At 33.7% G+C, this 19,987-nt stretch overlaps 3 protein-coding genes across 3 annotated transcripts in view; 2 read left to right on the top strand and 1 right to left on the bottom strand.

Annotated features, from left to right (window-relative positions):
- Window positions 1-1,623: 1,623 nt before the first annotated feature.
- On the top strand, window positions 1,624-2,028 carry LOC123659481 (cytochrome c oxidase assembly factor 3, mitochondrial). The gene has a single exon (XM_045594692.1). It carries the CDS (start codon window positions 1,765-1,767, stop codon window positions 2,026-2,028), a length of 264 nt encoding a protein of 87 aa, XP_045450648.1. The 5' UTR covers window positions 1,624-1,764.
- On the top strand, window positions 2,028-3,095 carry LOC123659480 (dimethyladenosine transferase 1, mitochondrial). The gene has a single exon (XM_045594691.1). The coding sequence runs from the start codon at window positions 2,028-2,030 to the stop codon at window positions 3,042-3,044; it is 1,017 nt and encodes a 338-aa protein (XP_045450647.1). The 3' UTR covers window positions 3,045-3,095.
- A 79-nt stretch (window positions 3,096-3,174) lies between these two features.
- Window positions 3,175-19,987, bottom strand: part of LOC123659826 (tRNA dimethylallyltransferase-like) — a 121,573-nt gene continuing 104,760 nt past the window's right edge. The window contains exons 4-5 of the mRNA XM_045594996.1: window positions 3,682-3,892; window positions 3,175-3,520 (exon numbers count right to left, since the gene is read on the bottom strand). Of these exons, the coding sequence (XP_045450952.1) occupies window positions 3,194-3,520; window positions 3,682-3,892 (538 nt within the window). The 3' untranslated portion in view covers window positions 3,175-3,193. The remainder of the gene's footprint in view (window positions 3,521-3,681; window positions 3,893-19,987) is intronic.

Here is a 19,987-nt window from a genome sequence, read left to right as displayed (position 1 = left end):
TCCTTCATCGCAGGATAAGGCAGGGGATGTAATGTCACCGATAGTACATCCCATTGTATTCGAAAATGTCTTTAAGTCCTTGGATTTGGGGGGACAAGACAACGTCAACAACAACGTCAACGGCAAATATATCTCTCACCTTTATTTCGACGACGATATTGTCATCTTTGCGGAGACGTTGGAGGAGCCCTAGCAGGCCTATCAAATACTGGGCCGCCTAAATGAGTCCTCCCGACAAGGCGGTCTCGGTATGAATTTAAACAGAATGAAAGCTATGTTTAACAACCAAGTCATACCGAGGTCGATGGTATCCTTCTCGAAGTTGTTCAGAATTATGTCTACCTAGGTTCCATTGGTTATCATTCAACTAGGCCGAAACAACTTCGAGAAGGAAGCCGATAGGAGGATTTGCGTTTAGCAGATTTCGTCGAGTCTTCACTTCAAAGATTCTGTAAAGCCAGAAGATAAAGGTCTGCGAACAATGCGTCCTGCCTGTTTTAATAGGTTATTAATGTATAAAAAAGTTAAAATAAAAAGTGAACGTTGACTAGGATCTTTGATGTGGTATAGTAAAGACGATAATATTGTATATACATAATTGTGTTTGCAGGCAAACGAAAAAAAACCGACTTCAATTATATCGACAAGTAATACAACGTAGGTATATGAAAAAATAGTAAAGTAAATACGCATTATCAAAGATTACTCCAAAAGTTGTAATCAGATCTCGATGAAATTTAAATGTGACCACATGATAAACATCGGCTTTCGATTAAATTAAAAATCATTAAAATCGGTACACCCAGTAAAAAGTTATGCAGATTTTCGAGTTTCCCTCGATTTCTCTGGGATCCCTTCATCAGATCCTGGTTTCTTTATCATGGTACCACACCGGGGATTCCAAAAGAATTATCAAAATCGGTTCATAAACGACGAAGTTATCACCGAAAATACATTAAATTTATATTTATATATACGGTCGAATTGAGTAACCTCCTCTTTTTTTTGAAGTCGGTTAATACCATATAGTAAACTACAAACTAAAAGTAAATATTTAAGAAGTTTTCAAGGCTTATCAGTAAAAGATTGTAATGTATCATATTTTTATATTTGCGGCATTATTATTATATTTACGGCAATAACAAAAACAAAACGCGTGAGCAATAACTTAACAAAAATAACAAACAAACAACAGAAGTATGTAACATAATTCGTTAATTCACAAATCAAAACTCGATGCCTACTTGCTGGTCAGTATGGTATCGATACTGGTTATTTACAATGGTAACTTCAAAAATAAAAATACCTATAATGGAACTTTGGATTCTTAAGGTGTTTAAAAATTGCACCGAAAAAGTAATCAATTTTCCCACTACAAACATAAAATGGAAACTTTTATAAAAAAAATTTAAATCTTTTTTAATATGTTACCTAATGGTTATTTTTGTTAATGAAAAGATAAATGATAATCGATTAATATTCTTTACAATTCGATGTGTTATCTGTAGTTAGTAGCTATGCTATGGTAAATATATTTTGTCTTAGGCTGTACGGTGTATAGTTTTTGTCTTATTCTTGTAGGAAAAAACAAAACTATAAGAATAAATATTTCGGTCCAATTCATTCGCTTAATTTACTCTGTCTGATCTTTTTGACTCTGATGTGTAATCTGTGATAATCTGAATAATTTATTTTATTTATTATCTGTTCTAAGTATATGTTGAAATAAATTGAGGTTAGATTAAAAATATTTAGCTCTTCGTAATGGGCGACTCCAATTACAATCCTAAAGTTAATAGCAGTGGACAAGATCCAGTGTTAAAGCAGGCTGAGCTGGATTACATGAAAATTATTGAACAGAAAAATCGCGAGCGTGTTCAAAAGTTGAAACAAATTTCAAGAAAGAATAGAATCACTGGTTTAGCTATTGGAGCCGGTGTACTCAGTATTTATGCGTATTCGATCCTGGCTGTTAAACAAGAAACATTCTTGGACGATTTCGAAGAACCTACCAAAGTGCAGCAGTAATGGCTGCTGCGAAAAAAGCTTTGCAGATTAGATTGCCTCCACTTCCGAGTATCAAAGATGTAATCAGACTGTACAAATTACGCGCACTCCGTGAACTATCCCAAAATTTTCTTATGGAACCTAGGCTGATCGACAAAATAGTTAGAGCTGCTGGTCATATCGAGAATCATGTTGTTTGCGAGGTGGGACCAGGTCCTGGCGGTATAACCAGATCTATTATCCAGCAAAGTCCAAGAAAGGTAGTACTTATAGAAAAAGACCCTCGCTTTATACCTAGTCTAGAACTTCTAGCAGATGCGTGTAAAGGCAGAGTAGATGTAGATATTATCAATGGTGATATATTAAAAACAGCTATAGCTCATTTTATTCCAGAAGATACTAGACACGAGTGGACAGATTCACCTCCACCAATCAACTTAATAGGTAATTTACCATTTAGTGTATCAACAATTTTAATAATACGATGGCTAGAAATGATTTCAAAGAGAGAAGGGCCATGGTCTCTAGGCAGGGCTCGGATGACGTTAACCTTTCAAAAGGAAGTTGCAGAAAGGATGGTTGCTCCAATAATGAATAAGCAAAGGTGTAGACTATCCGTTATGTGTCAGAATTGGTGCAACGTAAAGTATAAGTTTGATATTCCTGGTTCTGCATTTGTTCCAAAACCAGACGTAGATGTAGGTGTAGTCACCCTGACTCCAATGAAACAACCAATAATAAAGTTGCCTTTCAAGCTTGTGGAGAAGGTTGTTCGACAAGTGTTTTCCATGAGACAAAAATATTCTATTCGGGGAGCTCAAACTTTATTTCCCGAGGAAGTCCGTGAAGAAATGGCATTAAAGATGTACAAAATGGCAGAAATTGACCCAATTACAAGACCTTTTCAGATAGCTAACGGAGAATTTGGTAGATTGTGTGAAGCTTATAATGAAATAATAAAAATATATCCAGAGTTCGGAAATTATGATAACAGAGCACCAAAAAAGAAGAATGATGAAGTAGAGGCAATAACATAATTTTTGTTTTGTATATAGTAGGTAAAATAAAATATTTCTGTTTAGTTAAAATTGTTTTATTATTTATTTTCGTCACTAAATAATTAAACATCATTATGTTTATGATTTGAATAAAACAAACCTGTCCATATTATTTTAATGGTATATATTTATTCAGATTTCTTAGTGTCTTCATTTTTTTTCATTTCAGCATTTTTGGCTAATCGCTTCTTGGCTTTTAAAACTCTCATATGTTTATGAGAATTTAAATGAATTGAAAATTCCTTATCTCCAATGATGAGCCTTTCGCAATCCTTACAATAGTTACTTGAGTGAGCATTTAAATTACTTTTTTCACCACTAACATTTGATTTTAAATGTTCATATTGGCATGGTGAATTCGTAATAAAACTTTTTACTATATTTATTGCTTTTTCTTTAACTTCATTATCCCATTGTGATAGATTTGTAGTGTTAAGCTCAAAAATTGGAGGTATCTGAAACAAAACAGTTAATAAGGACATCTATAGGATATTTTTAACATATATTCAATTAACTATTCAATAATAGATGGCGCTATTAGTACATTTAATATTATTCTAACAAATATTTTACCTATCCATCGCTAGATGGCGTAAGGCAGTTAAAATCTTATTACCTCTCTGGTAGCATGGTTTAAGAATCTGCTTTTCACCATTTTGTTCTGTCTCCGAGCGTATCTCCTTGTGGCCATTTTCATATTTTCTATACTTTCTTGTAACAGTTTTTTGCCTTCATCGCTATCTTTTTTATTAGGTGGCAGCATTAAGTACTCATGAAATTCTTTGAACCCAAGTGTTTGGAAAATGCCTTTTGTGTAGTCTGGTGGTCTGAAAAAAAAATAAACATTTTAATTTATTGTGGTTTTAAAATTATGAAATTACTTCCTTAATTGTCATATACAGATGTTTGTGTATTTTAGTTATAAAAATTGAAATCTGCGTACATTTAAACAACTATGTACACTTAAAATGAGGTGCTACATACATTTATAATCTTACAATCCCAAAATTGAATTTTTTTTTATAAGTACTTTATCTTTACTCAAGAAGTTAATAGATTCTATATAAAGCACTTCTTTCCCTCTTTATCTGCAAAAATAAAACATCATCAATTTAGTTTCAATTACGTTTCACAATCAATCATAATATAAAAAGTAAAAACTAAAATTAAATTGCACCTTTCATTGTTAAATTTAAGTCTATTTTTTTCAATGTAAGGAACCCCTCCTAGAAGTTGAAGCAATTAAAAAAGGCAATATAATATCTATAGGCTCTTGGCTCTTGGCTATGGCTTACGAAGTCCGCTGCACTTGACTGTTTTTTTTCAAACATTTTATGTTTATAGTTACTACTTCCATTTTATTTATTTTCGGTATATATTCCTATATCGGTCACCAACCCGCCTGCCCAGCGTGGTGACTATGGGCAAAACACATGAGTTCACGTTATTTTTGGCGTAAACTTGTGGAGGCCTATGTCCAGCAGTGGACTGTATAGGCTGTAATGATGTAATGATATATTCCTATTAAACTCTTCAGTCGGAGTAAAATATAATTATAATATTTTTTACCGCCAAACCATAATAAACTTGGGTTTTATAATTATTTTTAAAACTATTGAAATATTATATAACACATAAAATTATTACATAAGTACACCTATACTAGGTATGTTCATATTTATTTGTGAACTAGCGCCTTCCCCAGCTTCGCACGCGTTGTATGTATTGGCCCTAGCAACAGGGTCAAACGTGGCGCGGGGTTGATGAATCAAACGAGTCCTTCCATCGGTGCCCTCGGTTGAAGTTATTTTCGCGCGTATTTGGTTTTTATTTGACGACAACTTTTAAGATACACATTTAAATTACTAACAGATGGACGCGACAGGGAATTGTTTTATAAGTATTATGCAGAGAAAACTTATTGTTTGTTTGATTAACCATACAGTTATAATTCCGTTTTATGTGCAGTCAAAATTCTTATTCGTATTTATAACTAGATTATAAGTAATTACTTTGTTAATATTTTTTATACTCAATATTGTGTAATTCCAGATAGATCTATCTGGATGCAGATAGCCCAGATAACGGATAAAAATTATATGAAAATTTTGGAATCCAACAAACACAATAGTTTACAATAACTTCCCATACAAATTATCGTTTTTATTTGGAATTTTCAGCAGAGGTTGACGCTGGTTTAGCATCAAAGAAATACTTTGTACATATACTGCTCGATAAGCTAATACGACGCGACCGACGTTTTAGCATATTAGGTACCTATACAATGTACCTATACAATGTATAAATTAAGACTCATTTAGTATTATTTAGTCCTTTGAACTAATTCTTATAATAATCCAGTAAATATCAACGATCGACGCTCTAAATCTATTCAAATTAGGTACTAGGGACGATATTGCGATACACCTCAATATTTTTATTGATTTTTTGATAATTTTCTATACCGTTTTAAGTCCTGAAATTATAACAGGTTTTACTTTAATATTATATAGCATAACAAAGAGGAAGTTAAATCTAGTTTATTACTTTTTTATGATTACGAATTACTAGAAATATTGAGTACTACAACGTAAATACTTGTGCTTGTCGAATGTCTGATGATAATTAAAAAAAAAGAATCGATTCCTAGAAAAGCAATACCGATTTACAACTAGCAACGATTTATTACGCGTGTGGGTTTTCAGTGCGCCATTTTATCTGCAAAAAGTTAAAATTAACGTAAATATTTTGCTCAAACTGAAATAGGCGACCAAGCGTACCGTATAATATCGGAGTTTACTGAATAAAATATTGTAATCGAAATCTTGAGCATTATTATTATTTTTCTGTTATCGATTTTTTTACCAATAACTTATGACAGCTTATACGTAATACAAAACATTTAATAAAGAAATTAGACTGATCAAAATGAAATTAAATATTATAATGATACAACTTTTTCGGATTTTATAATATGATGAAATGAAATAAGTATAGGTACTAATCTGCTTATCTAAGTATTTAAAATACTTAATAGTAATGTTTTGACTTCATAACTGTAAGTTTTAAACGGTAATAATTTTTCAATTATTAAGTCAATTTTATGAATAATTTTATTATATTTTATTGGAATATGAAAGAAATTACAGTCATAGTAAAAAAATCATATATATATAGTGCATTAGACTCGGCTAGAATTCTAAGAATGCAAGCACGAACACTTAATTACTTTAAGGTGAGTGGTGGGATGACGTTTACCAGTGTCAGTTTAGTTTATTAATGCTTGTTTAATATATTAGTTACGAAAGGCATTAATCTTAATTATCTGTTTTTCTGAATAGACGAGATTTTGGTTTAGATACCAATGTAAACCAAAAATAACGTTGATTTAATTTACATCAAAGATGATTTAAAAACAATTTTTTTCTTTTACTACAAAGGTGACAAACAAGCATATAATGTATTTAATGGTAAGCGGATACCGTAGCTTATGGACGCCTACAATACCAAGAACATCGCCAGCGCTTTACTGACCCTTTTTTTTGTCGCTTCAGCCTGTTATATCCCACTACTGAGCATAGGCCTCTTTCCCCATGTAGGAGAAGGATCAGAGCTTAATCCACCACGCTGCTCCAATGCGGGTTGGCGGATATATATGACCCTACTATGAGTAACCATCGCTATCAGGTGTACATGATAACAACCGGAACCGACGGTTTAACGTGCTCTCCGAGGCACGGTGGGGAGACCCACAAGGACTGCACAAACACCCAGACCACGGCAAACACCTGTATGGCCAATACAAATGTTTGTCATGTGCGGGGATTGAACCCGCAACCGCCAGCGCAACAGGTACAATCTATGGCTGTAACCGTTGCGCCAACGCGGCGTCGGTTTTTTTACGTGGGTAAAATCCATCATGGATACCCTCCGGCGCGGGGCACCAGAGGGTTATGTCAGACTCCTACTGACTAAAAAACCACCACGTGTGAGCAGTCGTCCTTCTGGGTGGGGCGAGATGGGGTCGCGCTAGTTTCGCCACCTAGCCCCGGGTGCTTTACTGACCCTATCTCAGGCCATCTTCAGAAGCTCTGGCTACCTTGCACAGGAACACAATACTACTTGAAAGCAGTGATATCTACCTGCGACCTTCTCTAAGATTGCGGTACTTACCCATTCGGACTGCTTTCAAATTTTGAACAAGATATTTCGAGTTGTGTCAATATTATCTATTTTTGAGTAGTCTCGATTTTTATGCGGTTTTGATATCAATCAAACTTAGCTAAGTTTGAGAATGACTTAAAAACACAATCTGCAAAAAAAAATCTTCCAATTCAATTATCAAACCTGATTCGTAACCTAACCGCAGCGCGGTATCGGTCATTGAACCCACCGTGATATGCGCTTACCGCACGCAAGACTCTGTCAACAATTACTTTGCGATTATCATATTTTATGTAAATTTTCGAGGATCATAAATTAATATGTAAAAATGGATGTGCCGGTGGGTGATTAGACTGCATCTCGAATATTCCACGATTTTCATGTCTTACGTAAGTGCAATGGTTTTGAATGTATACCAACAATGTTAAACTAAAGCTAGGTTTTGCAGAAGAAATATTTAACAGCGGTTTAAAAAATGGTGTAGATCGAAAGGCCTGTGACTATATTAAATTAAAAAACTTTTTTCAAGTAATACACAAACAAATTTTGGTTCGTCATATCACAAGGCTGTTTATTAAATAATCAGATATAGTTAATGAGAAGCCAATAGTAATAATTTTGGTAAATAAATTTTAATTTAATGATATGAATTAAATCTTTTTTTTAAAGTTTTAGTTACATTAATTGATAAAACTAAGTTCGAAGTTTTAAATACGGCAATTCTCAAGGATTTTATAGCTGTTTATTGTTTCACAAGTCCCTGTGAGTCCCAAAGGCGATATATTTTCATGTTAATTGTTCATTTAATGACAGACATAACTTCTCTAGTAATGTTTTAGGCACAATAGTAAAATTGTGATTTAATATTATTTTGCATTTGACTCATCAAATTCTTATTAAAAGAAATATTTTTTTGAACCTGTTCCATTCTAATTTTCCTGATGTATGTGTATGAACGCTAGCGATCGCGGGTTCGTTCCTCGTTAAGATTACAGAATTTTGTCGACGTCTAGGAGGGTAAGGAGGATATGGACGGATAACCCCCAAATGATTTTCTTCCTTCTAAAGAGCGTTTACTGTATGGCGTTTTAAAATCAGTACAGTGAGGGACTTAGATATAATTAATCATTACGCAGTATAAAACAAAGTCGCTTCCTGCTGTCTGTATACTTAGATCTTTAAAACTGTGCTACGGATTTTGATGCGGTTTTCTTTAGTAAATAGAGTGATTCCAGAGGAAGGTTTATATGTATAATACATGCATAATATAACAGAGAAATACTGATAATTTTAGTGGTTTCTAATGTAATGTCGTAAATAAATACATTTTTTTTTTCGCTTAGATTGTAAATATTTACTTTATATTTTACATTTATTATCAGAATTTCACCTATGCGAAGCCGGGGCGGGTCCCTAGTTATAAATAAATTAGAATGTGTATATGTGTGTCTATAATCTATCACACATTTTAGACTAAACGGTTTGACGGATTTTAACATACAAGGTGTCACTTGATTCGTAACAACAGCGCAAGTGACACAGTTCGCGTTGGCAGTTGGAGTTTTCCTATTTCTTTACAAACTTTAATTTCTAATACTTTGTTCTTATTGTGTTTATAAATGTTAATTTCTTTTTTTTTACAACCATACTAGCATTTATTTCTAATGTGAGGCAACTGAACCCTAATCCCTAATATAATATATATGTGTGTATATGTGAATGTAAGTTTGTTTGTTACGCTTTTACGCGAAAACTATTTCAGTTAAGTATCATATCATGAAACTTTGTACACATATTCTTGGAGATTATTGGATTACATATTATTGGATTCTTGTAAAAGCTAGTATACTACAAATATTTATTTAATTTGACATACATAATTCATTAATATTATACCCAGATTTGGGGCGGGAATGGAAAACATTGCTACCAACAGCGCCGAGGGTCTCAATTAGAAAGGTTAGTTTAAACAACGCGAAAGATTTATAGATACCCAAAAAAGCATGTTTTACTCGAAAAAGATTACATTTGCATTATTTTAAGAAGTTTAAATAGCCATCTATTATGCGCTCGTGCTATCCCTGCGTTGAAAACGTTTTTCTTTTACATCTTTATGAAATTGCAAAAGTTTAAAACAAATTTTGCTTAAATAAACGAGTGGGTGATTTTGTATATAGGTATACCGAATGTATAAATTGAAAGGAATAAAATAAAAACTTCTATCACGAATCTTCAATGACAGAAATATTGTGACTAATTACGACGAGTTAGTGTAGTGGTCACAATACTGTAGTGTCACACTAACGGTTGCGGGTTCGATAGCCCTCCATATACATATTTATGTAGCACCTGATTGTTCAGGTCTAGGAATTTATGTTTGCAAATCTGTGAAACCGAAAGTTATAGTTTTTTAAATGAAGTGAAACTGGTCCTAAGGACTTATTCCATCTCCTGCTGATAAAATAGCTGACAGCCTATCCAGTCACTTACAAGCGAGATAGGCTTTTCCAAGAACCAGTGAAGTAAGCATATTTGTTTAACTTAAACCGGAATCGACTATTCTTATTCTATCTCCTTCTGATAAAGAGTCCTATAGCATATCAGTCACTTATATGAGAGATAATTTTTACCTTCCATCATCGTACAAACAGACGCTCTACGTTACGTCACCCTTATATGGTTGACATTCCCCCTATACGCACTAAGCGATTCGCTAGTACATTCTTGATCCGTACAGCCAAAGATTGGAACTCTCTACCAGCGCCTATGTTGCCGAAAACTATAACCTAGGGATTTTTATGTCGCGAGCGAATAGGTGACTTCTAGGTAAGCGTGCTCCATCTTAGATCGCATTTTCACTTATCATCAGGTAAAATAGCGGTCAAACGCAAACCTGTATATGTATTAAAAATAAAATATAAAAAAAAACAGCAGTAAAATGGTTTAGCAACAGTTATCTAAATAAAATATATTCAAATAGGCGAACGAAGATCCTGTTATTCTCAAAGTAATGTTAGGTTAGGTTAGTGTAGTTATGTGGAGTCGGTTACAAGGATTTACCTTAGGTCTCGGGGCTTCGGTCTCGTAACGCTATTGGGGTCAGGGGGGACGTAAACACTGGCTGCGGCTCGGTTGAAGTTGGTTTAATGAACAAATCGCCCTGCGAGAGGGAACGCTTACAAGTTACGATAGAAATACTGGATGTGATATTCATATTTCTATGTATTTAAATTTTTATTTTTTTTTATTAATAGGTTATTGTTTTAATTTAAATAAATGCTTCATAATCAACGGCCTTCCAGTCGGATTTTCTATTGTATCGGGGGTCAGGAAATACACACAATACACAAAATACAAATGCCCAGAACACGACAATCATTTATACGAACAATACAAATGTTTGTCATGAGCGGGGATCGAACTCGCGACTGCAAGGGCAACAGCCAGTGTTCTGATCGATTTTGATCTATACTAGTAAATAGTAAATCTACTTTTAGAGATCTCTTTAAGAGATAAGTTTGTCCTTACCAACTTTCATCGTAATTGAGTAATGAGTTTTTAAGTGCAATAAAGAATATATAAATCACACGCTTGCAAATCTACTTGTGTATAAGTTATTTTAGTGCAGTAACGTGCCGTAATTAAATGTTTAATTACTTTATTTTGAAAACGGAAAGTTCACCCTATTGCAGTCCACTGCTGGACATAGGCCTCCCCAAGCTCACGCCAGACATCCCGGTTTTCCGCAATTCTCATCCAGCCTACACCGGCAATCTTACGTAGATCGTCGGTACAAAGGGCCGGAGGGCGACCCACACTGCGTTTGCCAAGACGCTGTTTCCACTCCAGGACACTTCTACTCCAACGGTCCTGCGACACAGATGACCAGCCCACTGCCACTTCAACTTCTTTCTCAACATTTTATATATTTAAATAAAATTGTGTAGCTTTAAACTTTTAAAGTTTCTTTGGCCTTTGATTGAAATATAATGATATCTACGAATCTTGCTTAAATTGCAATGAAAATATTAATAGAATTAAAAATGATTTTCCCAAGTAGCTTCTGCTTTTTTAAGTGGTTAAGATACTCATAGAATAGGAGCAGATTAGACGGACGTTGTCTGTCTTGCCAATTGTCAAAAGCTTGAAGGTGAAATGATATACGTTTTCTGAAATTTTACAAATTTTTCCGTAATTTCCTCAATCTTTTATTCCGTAAGAGCATTCAACGAAATATTAGAAAACTTATAAAAATATAAGCGAATCGATCCAGCCATTTTTATGTTTTGCTTAGAAACACAATCAGCAGTTTATTTTTATTATATAGATTATGTTATATTTAGTAAAATAATTATAGATCGTTGGTAGACTGTGCACTAGTCTGCGGTGGCTACCGAATAGTGGTTGGGAACCGTATACAGTTTGTAGTTTGATACGTCTTGAGACTTCTTACGACGATAACAGATTAATATATAATTAAAACCATATCACAAATATTTTCAACACAAAGCGTTAAATACTATTAATAATAAATATAGATAACATAACAATGTGTATTATGTACATAATTATTTATCACGCAATAAAATATTTTATATAATTATATTTATATTATTCTTTTAAGTGGTTTTAAGTAATTTTATTGTCAATTAATCTACTTCTTATTTAGTTATATTTTGATTATTTAATTATGTAACAGATAATAAAAACAACAGAAAATTAAATAAACAAGCCTCATATTGTATATGAGAAAATTATTTATTTATAATTATTGTATAATTAAATATAATAGATATTAATAATAGTTTTAAAGCAAAACGGAACTGCGGACTTGCCGATTTTTTGTTAAATCTAAATCCGAATCGGCGGTAGCTTCCCAGTAACTAAAATAAAATGATTAATTAAAAAATAATATAATTACAATAAAATTCTGTTGGCTCGCAAATGAAAAAACCCGACTTCAATAACATCGACAAAGTAATACGACATATAGATAGTTGGTAAAACAGTCAATTAAATACGCATTCTGAGAGATAACTCATAAATTCCACACAAGACACACACACGACAAGCACAACCTATCGATAAAAAAACAATGATTAAAATCGTTGTAACCGGTAAAAAGTTATGTAGCACATACAAACAAAATAATAAATAAATATCTAAATAAATATCTTAAAATACAGTCGAATTTAGACGACTAAAGCCTACTTGAATAAAAGTATTTTCAATTATCATTTTAATATTATTGTATAGATTAATTAATTAATTACTCTAGTACCAAAGACACGATACCCAGAAACACCGTGAAACCCGACCCGGACTCCGCAACCGTGGCAGATGCACTCAAACGGACGTTGCCCGCCCGCCATCTTTGTTTCTTACGCTTTTTTTATTCATTTTTTACACCCCATTGTAGTACGAGTATAGTAATCTTGGGTTGTTTGTTTGTAAACAAAAATTTTATTTATAATACGATACTTTAATTAAAAATACTTTATTTTTTTTTAATATACCTAACATATTATTTTTCTCTGTTTTGCACTAAATTAAATTGTTTTGTAAGACGAAATAATAAAATTTTACGGAACTTAAGTTTAAAGCAAATTTACCTGAAAAGTGAAAAATAAACAACTTAATTATTATGTGGAATTAATATATAACGTTTTATTTAACAACGTAAAACAAAATTTACAAAGCGAATTTCGGTATATATTACAATGGTGGTATACCAGTGCCTATCCACCTGACGGTAAACTATCGGTAACTGATGGAATCTCACTTTCAGTAAGTATTATTTGGCTTTGTAAGTAGATCTGCTCGAGGTCATGAGCAAGATATTACTACGGACTGTCCCAGTAATAACATTTTCCTGTCAATATATTAAATAATCTTTTCAAAATCCATTTCAATAACAATATTGTTATATCACGGTCCTATATTAAAAGGCTTTTTTTACCGGCTGTTGTTTTATTTTTTGTTTCGAAACCGCTAACAAAGGTCCAATCGATACGTTTAATCGTTTTAATTTCACGGGTAATTTGCGAGTGTCGACTGCCCTTTGTCTTGTGCGGCGTTCACTGACTGCTTTAGGCTTAACATATTTATTGAATTCTCATTTCTTAACACTATAAACAGCTTTTCTGTTGTCATGGTAACTGGTTCTATACTTAAAATTAAAAGCAAAAGAAACACCCTGGAGTAGAATAATTTTCGAAAAGAAGTTGTTTTAGGTCATTTACAGAACTTTATCGAGGTGCCAGTTCAATATTGTTTCTGCGATTGTTTATTAATATAAAACTAGTGTGCGACAAAATATTAATATGTCATTTACATATATAAAAATCTCGTGTCACGATGTTTGTCCGGTCTATTCTCCAAAACTGCTAGACCGATTTTAGTGAAATTTTGCACAGATATGTAACTTTGTAAAACTTAAAATGTAAGCAAAATTTTCAATTATTATTTAATATAAATATTTGTATGCCTTAGGAAGAGACGATCGACTGTGTATGTAGACAATATTTATATTAACGCAAACAAAATTAACATCAAACTCATAAAATAAATAAATAAACGCTGTTTACAATGCTTCAGTCTCTTTTAATTTTTATTGAAAAGGTAAAGTAATTGGGTTATTTAGATGAAATGTCATCACAATGGTATATATGCATCTAAGCTTCCATCATCATCACTTCAGCCTATCGCAGTCCCCTGCTGGACATAGGCCTCCACAAGTCGCGCCAAAATGGCGTGAACTCATGTGTGTTTCCCATAGTTACCACGCTGGGCAGGCGGGTTGGTGACCGCAGGGCTGGCTTTGTCGCACCGAAGACGCTGCTGCCCGTCTTCGGCCTGTGTATTTCAAAGGCAGCAGCAGCAGTTGGATGGTTATCCCGCCATCGTCGGTCGGCTTTTTAAGTCCCAAGGTGGTAGTGGAAATGTGTTATCCCTTAGTCATCTCTTACGACACCCACGGGATGAGAGAGGGTGGCTATATTCTTTACTGTCTTACAGCTTTATTTAATAACAATAATAATGTATTTTTGGTTCAGAGTAAATTATCTTAAGTAACATGTACAACTATAAGGAAGGAAGTGACGGTAATCGAATAAAATAGACGTTCTTTGTTCGCTCCACATTTAAAAATAATTTTCTTCTGCTTAAAGTTATAGAATTGAGAAGTGGTGAAGTTGTTTTTCGTTATTTAAGATCACTTATTGAATTTACTTTGAATATTGTGAAGTTTTGTGGCCTAAAAGACTAAAAACTGTTTTCAAATTCCAAAAGTGCAAATAGTGTAAATGGAAGTACCCACATATTTTTGATTACAAACATAAACTCTTGAATAAAATTTTTTCACATTACAAACACTTCCAAAATATTAACGTTTTAAAAATTATTCATTGGCGTAGCGGATTAAACGCTTGAATTACGACAGAATTGAAAACATCGGTTGTGGTTTAAACCTCAATTTTGTGCATTCATATTTTTAAATTTTTTATTTTTAATTCTTAATCTGATCATGTCGGACTTTGAATGCGCTGGGTGCCCAGGCCCATTGGATGATGCCCCTGTCTTGCAATGTCATCTATGCAATGATAAATATCATATTGTATGCACGAGAATTTCTGTGCATGACTTTAATGTCATGAGTTTAGAAACGAGAAAGCTGTGGATATGTGATGTGTGCAGGTGTAAACAACCAAGAGGTGATCATTCCAACACTCCGGTTCGCAGTTCACCAGTTGACGTGGGATTTGTCACACAGCGCGCGAAGACTCGCTCTATTTGTTCCTGTTTGTCAGCTACCAGTGTGCGTGAAATAATTAGAGATGAACTGCGTAAAATTTTTGACAATGATTTGAATCCTAGAATTCAGGAAATTAAAAACACAATGGCCTCCTGCGAAGCATCATTGTCATTTTTGAGTCAGGACATGGAAAAGCTAAAATCTGATAATGCTATCCATTCCGCACAAATACAGGTCCTAACAAAAGAGAATGATTCTCTGCGTGCGGCTAACCAAGCTGTCTCGACTCGGCTTATGCAACTCGAACAACAGACCCGAGCTTCAAATATCGAAATACAATGTGTTCCGGAGAACAAGCAAGAAAACTTGATCAACACGGTCCAACAACTGGGTAAAATTATAAAATGCCCGGTGTCCAAGGAAAATATTCACTTTTGTGCAAGAACTGCGAAGATGAATACCAAGAGTCCTCGTCCGAGATCAATATTGGTGAAGTTTAGTAGTCCTAGGCTGCGTGACGAGTTCCTAGCAGCAACTATTAAATATAACAAAAATAATAGTAGTGATAAGCTTACTACTGGTCATTTGGGAATTGCAAGTGATAAGAAAACTCCGATATATGTTGTGGAAAATCTCACGCCTGAAGCGAAAATTCTTCATGCTGCAACTCGTCGTAAGGCTAAGGAGTTAGGTTTCCAGTTTGTATGGATTCGTGATGGAAAGATTTTTGCCCGAAAATCTGACGGATCAAACTACGTACATATACGGAATCATGACACTCTAAATAATTTGTCATAGACTAGCGCTAAATTTTGTTAACGTTATTACTATTGGGCCCATTACAAAATAATATTTCTATTTACTACCAAAATGTTCGTGGTTTAAGGACAAAGACAATTGATTTATTTAATAATGTGGTTTGTAACTCTTATGATATTGTAATAATGACCGAAACGTGGTTGAATGCGGGCGTCTTCGATTCTGAGATTTTTGATGATCGATATATTGTTTACCGACGTGATCGGGAGAGTAGCGGATTTCACGCCTCGAGTAACGGCGGAGGTGTGCTCATAGCAGTGTCTAAGCAATTTGAGTCTGCAAGGTTTTTAAATTTTGAATCTGAGTGTGAGGATCTTTGGATTTGCATGACTGTAAGCGATATAAATGGAAAGCGTGAAAGGCTTTATATATGTGCTGTTTATATCCCCCCACCGGTACAAAAACATATCTTTAAAAATTTCATTGATAATTCCTGTCGAGTATTGGAGTCGCTCAATGATAGCGTACTTATTGCCGGCGATTTCAATATGAGTAGTATTACATGGTCGCGGGGATCACATGGGCATGGTCTTCGTGCTGAGCTCTCCAACAGCTATTTACAAAATCTATTAACTGATTTCCTCTCATACAATGACATGTACCAGTTTAACCACATAAAGAACATTAAAAATAATATTCTTGATCTCATTTTGTCAAATATTGAAATTGAAGATGTTCTCGCATGTCCTGACGCTCTATCGTGTATTGATCCTTTTCACCCACCACTGGTTTTTTCCATTAATTTTGTTGATACAGGTTCACTAGTTCCTAATTCCGCGTTTGCAAAATTTTGTTTTCACAAGGCTGATTATGAAAATATAATAAGGTGTCTTGATGGAATTGACTGGAGGGAGATTTTGAGTCATTGCCCTTGTGTTGATGCGATGGTAACATTATTCTATGACCGGGTTCGTGAATTAATACGTACATATGTTCCCATCAGGAAACCTCGCAGTCAAAAGTGCCCTGTTTGGTTTTCATCGAGTCTTATTAAGTGCATTAAGGAAAAATATAAATATAGGATAAGGGTTCGCAAATACGACAATCCTCGTGATAAACTTGCTTTTGAACTATTAAAGAAAAGGTGCGACAGATTGCTAAAGCTCTCTTATTATAAATATATAGAACGACTCGAGCTTTCTTTAAAGTCTAATCCAAAGTTAATTTGGTCATTCATAAAGCAAAAGAAAGGCAGAAGCTCTTATCCTTCGAGACTAAGGGGTAGTGATGGATTTACTGCCGATGGGACGCACATCTGTAATATTCTTGCTGACCATTTTTCATCAGTATATGTCGGAAAAGGTGAAAATGATGCTGTTGGTCATGGCAATAGTAATAATAATGAGTATAATCTTGCGATTCCAAGTAGTAATTTGTACCTTGATAACATAAGCTTTACAGTGGATCAAGTTTACAATGTTTTAAAAATTCTTGACATAAATAAAGGCCCAGGTGCAGATGGCGTTCCGTCGGTGTTTGTCCGGAACTGCGCTGGTTCATTGGCTTTACCACTTACATTAATTTTTAATAAATCTCTTGCTACTGGTACATATCCAACATTGTGGAAAGAGGCTCTTGTGCTGCCCTTATTTAAAGCAGGTGATAGAGAAGAAGCCAAAAACTATCGACCCATTTCCATTGTTTCGGTTTTTGCAAAAGTATTTGAGTTGCTTATTTATCCCGTTGTTTCATGGCACTTTAAGCAATTCGTGGCTCCAGAACAGCATGGGTTTGTGAAAGCTCGATCGACGGTCACTAATCTCGTTTCCTTTGTTGAAGACATTACTGAAATTCTTGATAGTGGTAATTCCGTTGACACAATTTATACAGACTTCAGTAAGGCCTTTGACAAAGTTAATCACGGTATCTTGATCAAAAAGCTTGAGGTGATAGGTGTGGCGGGTCCATTGCTAGATTGGCTAAAGTCATATCTTACTATGCGATCTTCTACGGTCGTCGTTGATGGTTATGCATCTGACCCGTTTTATGCTGTTTCAGGAGTACCCTAGGGCTCACATCTTGGGCCCTTGCTGTTTAACATATTCATCAACGATGTCAGTAGTTGCATTAAATATTCAAAATATTATCTGTTTGCTGATGATCTTAAAATATTTCGACAAGTTACCTCAGATTTTGATGCTGAATTACTCCAAGCGGATTTGAATAGCTTGATTTTATGGTGTCGTGATAACGGGATGGTTTTGAACATTGATAAATGTCGCGTTATAAGATATTCTAGGAAAAAAACATCAATCTCGAGAACGTATTTTATTGGTAGTAGTGCACTGTCGGAAGTCTCTTACATACGTGATCTAGGAGTTACACTTGATAGTAAACTCCGTTTCAATATTCATGTTGATAACATTGTCAGCAGTAGTTTTAAGGCACTTGGTTTCCTCTTGCGTAATTGTAAGCAATTCAGGGATTCTCACACTAAAATAATTATTTATTCGGCCTTGGTGCGAAGTATTTTGGAATACTGCAGCGTTGTTTGGAATCCCCACTTTAATGTTTATTCGCAGAGAATAGAAAGAATCCAAAAAAGATTTATTTGGCACCTCTCGTACGAAAATAGGGTACTTAAAGATCTTAGACATTATGAGGATAAGCTTGAGTACTTTCAACTCCAGTCACTTTCGGGTCGGAGACGACTTCTCGATCTTACATTCTTGCACAAATTAATGAATGGCGCCATTGACTGTCCCAACTTACTGGCTCAATTAAATATTCATGCCCAAACTAGAACTATAAGACCGTCAGCTTTTACACCTTTCGTGGAAAAACGTACACGCTCACGTCAGGGCCGATATTCTCCGATTAATAGGTTAATGTTGAGTTACAACTCCGTTTATAAATCAATTCAGCGGAATGGTTTTCGTGCATCAACTCTTAATGATCAACAAAAAAACACAAAAGCGGATATCGATATTTTTTCAGACAATCTTTTTAAATTTAAGTACAATTTGTTAAATTTTTATAATTTTAATGATTCTTGATTATGAATTATGATGTTTGTATTGTGGTTCCTTTATGCTATATGATTAAGTATGATGATGATTTTTATTGTTATTATCTATTATGTGTGTGAATGAATGTTGATTTAATTAATAGTAATATTGTGATTAATAATTAATGTCCTTGGAATTCCTTATAAATTTTTCAATATTTTGTGATAAATTTTAATGTTAAATTTAATTGTTTTATATTTTTTATGATTTTTATAGTCGATTTTTTTTTTCTGTGATTGAATTTAATATGAATTTGTTACATATAACTTTATTTGTATATTGTGCGTCTGTTTTCTTTTTGCGAATTGTCTGTAACACCTATAATTAAGGCAACACTTATACTTAATATTGTAAAAATTTATTCTTTTTTGTTCTTGTTAGTGTATGTCTTGTTGGTGTTAATATTAAATAAATAAATAAATAAATAAATAAATAAATAAACTATGCTGACGTCAGACCATTTCCTTCGCCCTAAGGTTGCCTGGAAGAGATCGCCTTTTAGCGATAAGGCCGCCCTTTGTACCTAATGAATATATTGTTAATATTTTTCTCTCTTTGCTATGTATTATTTCTGTTTTTGGTGTACAATAAAGTGTATTATTATTGTTATCTTTACTAAATTATAAAGCTGTAATGTTTGTTTGTTTAAAGGCACTTATCTCAGGAGCTAATGGTTCGAATTAAAAAATTCATTTTGTTTCGAATAGGCCATTTACCGAGGTAGTCTATAGGCTATTTTTATCCTCAAATAAACGCGTGTGAAACCACGAGGCACAACTAGTAAATATATAAATAAATACACTATCAGAGAATACAATGCAATTTCGCTAAAGAATGTTTCAATATACATATATATCATATCTTTTAATTACTTTTTTAACTATCTTTTAATTATAGATTACTTAACTGATAAATGTATGAAATGTTACTATTCGTATTTGTTTACCCAATTATTCAATTTGAATTAATTATATTTTCTGTGTGTAATTTATCGATTATTTTTTATTAATGTGTGCTTTTTAGCTGATTGATGAATTGTTTACTATTGGAAACTTTATTGCTTTATGTATCAGTTGTATAAGATTTTTTTTTTTGTATTATTTATTTTTTTGTAATATTAGTTTTTCAAGACATTTTAATATCGGCTCTTAATACTGCCCTTGATGTATAGATAGGAA

This window comes from Melitaea cinxia, chromosome 14, assembly GCF_905220565.1.
Source record: "Melitaea cinxia chromosome 14, ilMelCinx1.1, whole genome shotgun sequence".
NCBI lineage: Eukaryota > Metazoa > Arthropoda > Insecta > Lepidoptera > Nymphalidae > Melitaea > Melitaea cinxia.
Note: the sequence above shows the minus strand (reverse complement) of the source record. Positions and strands in the feature narration are given on the sequence as shown.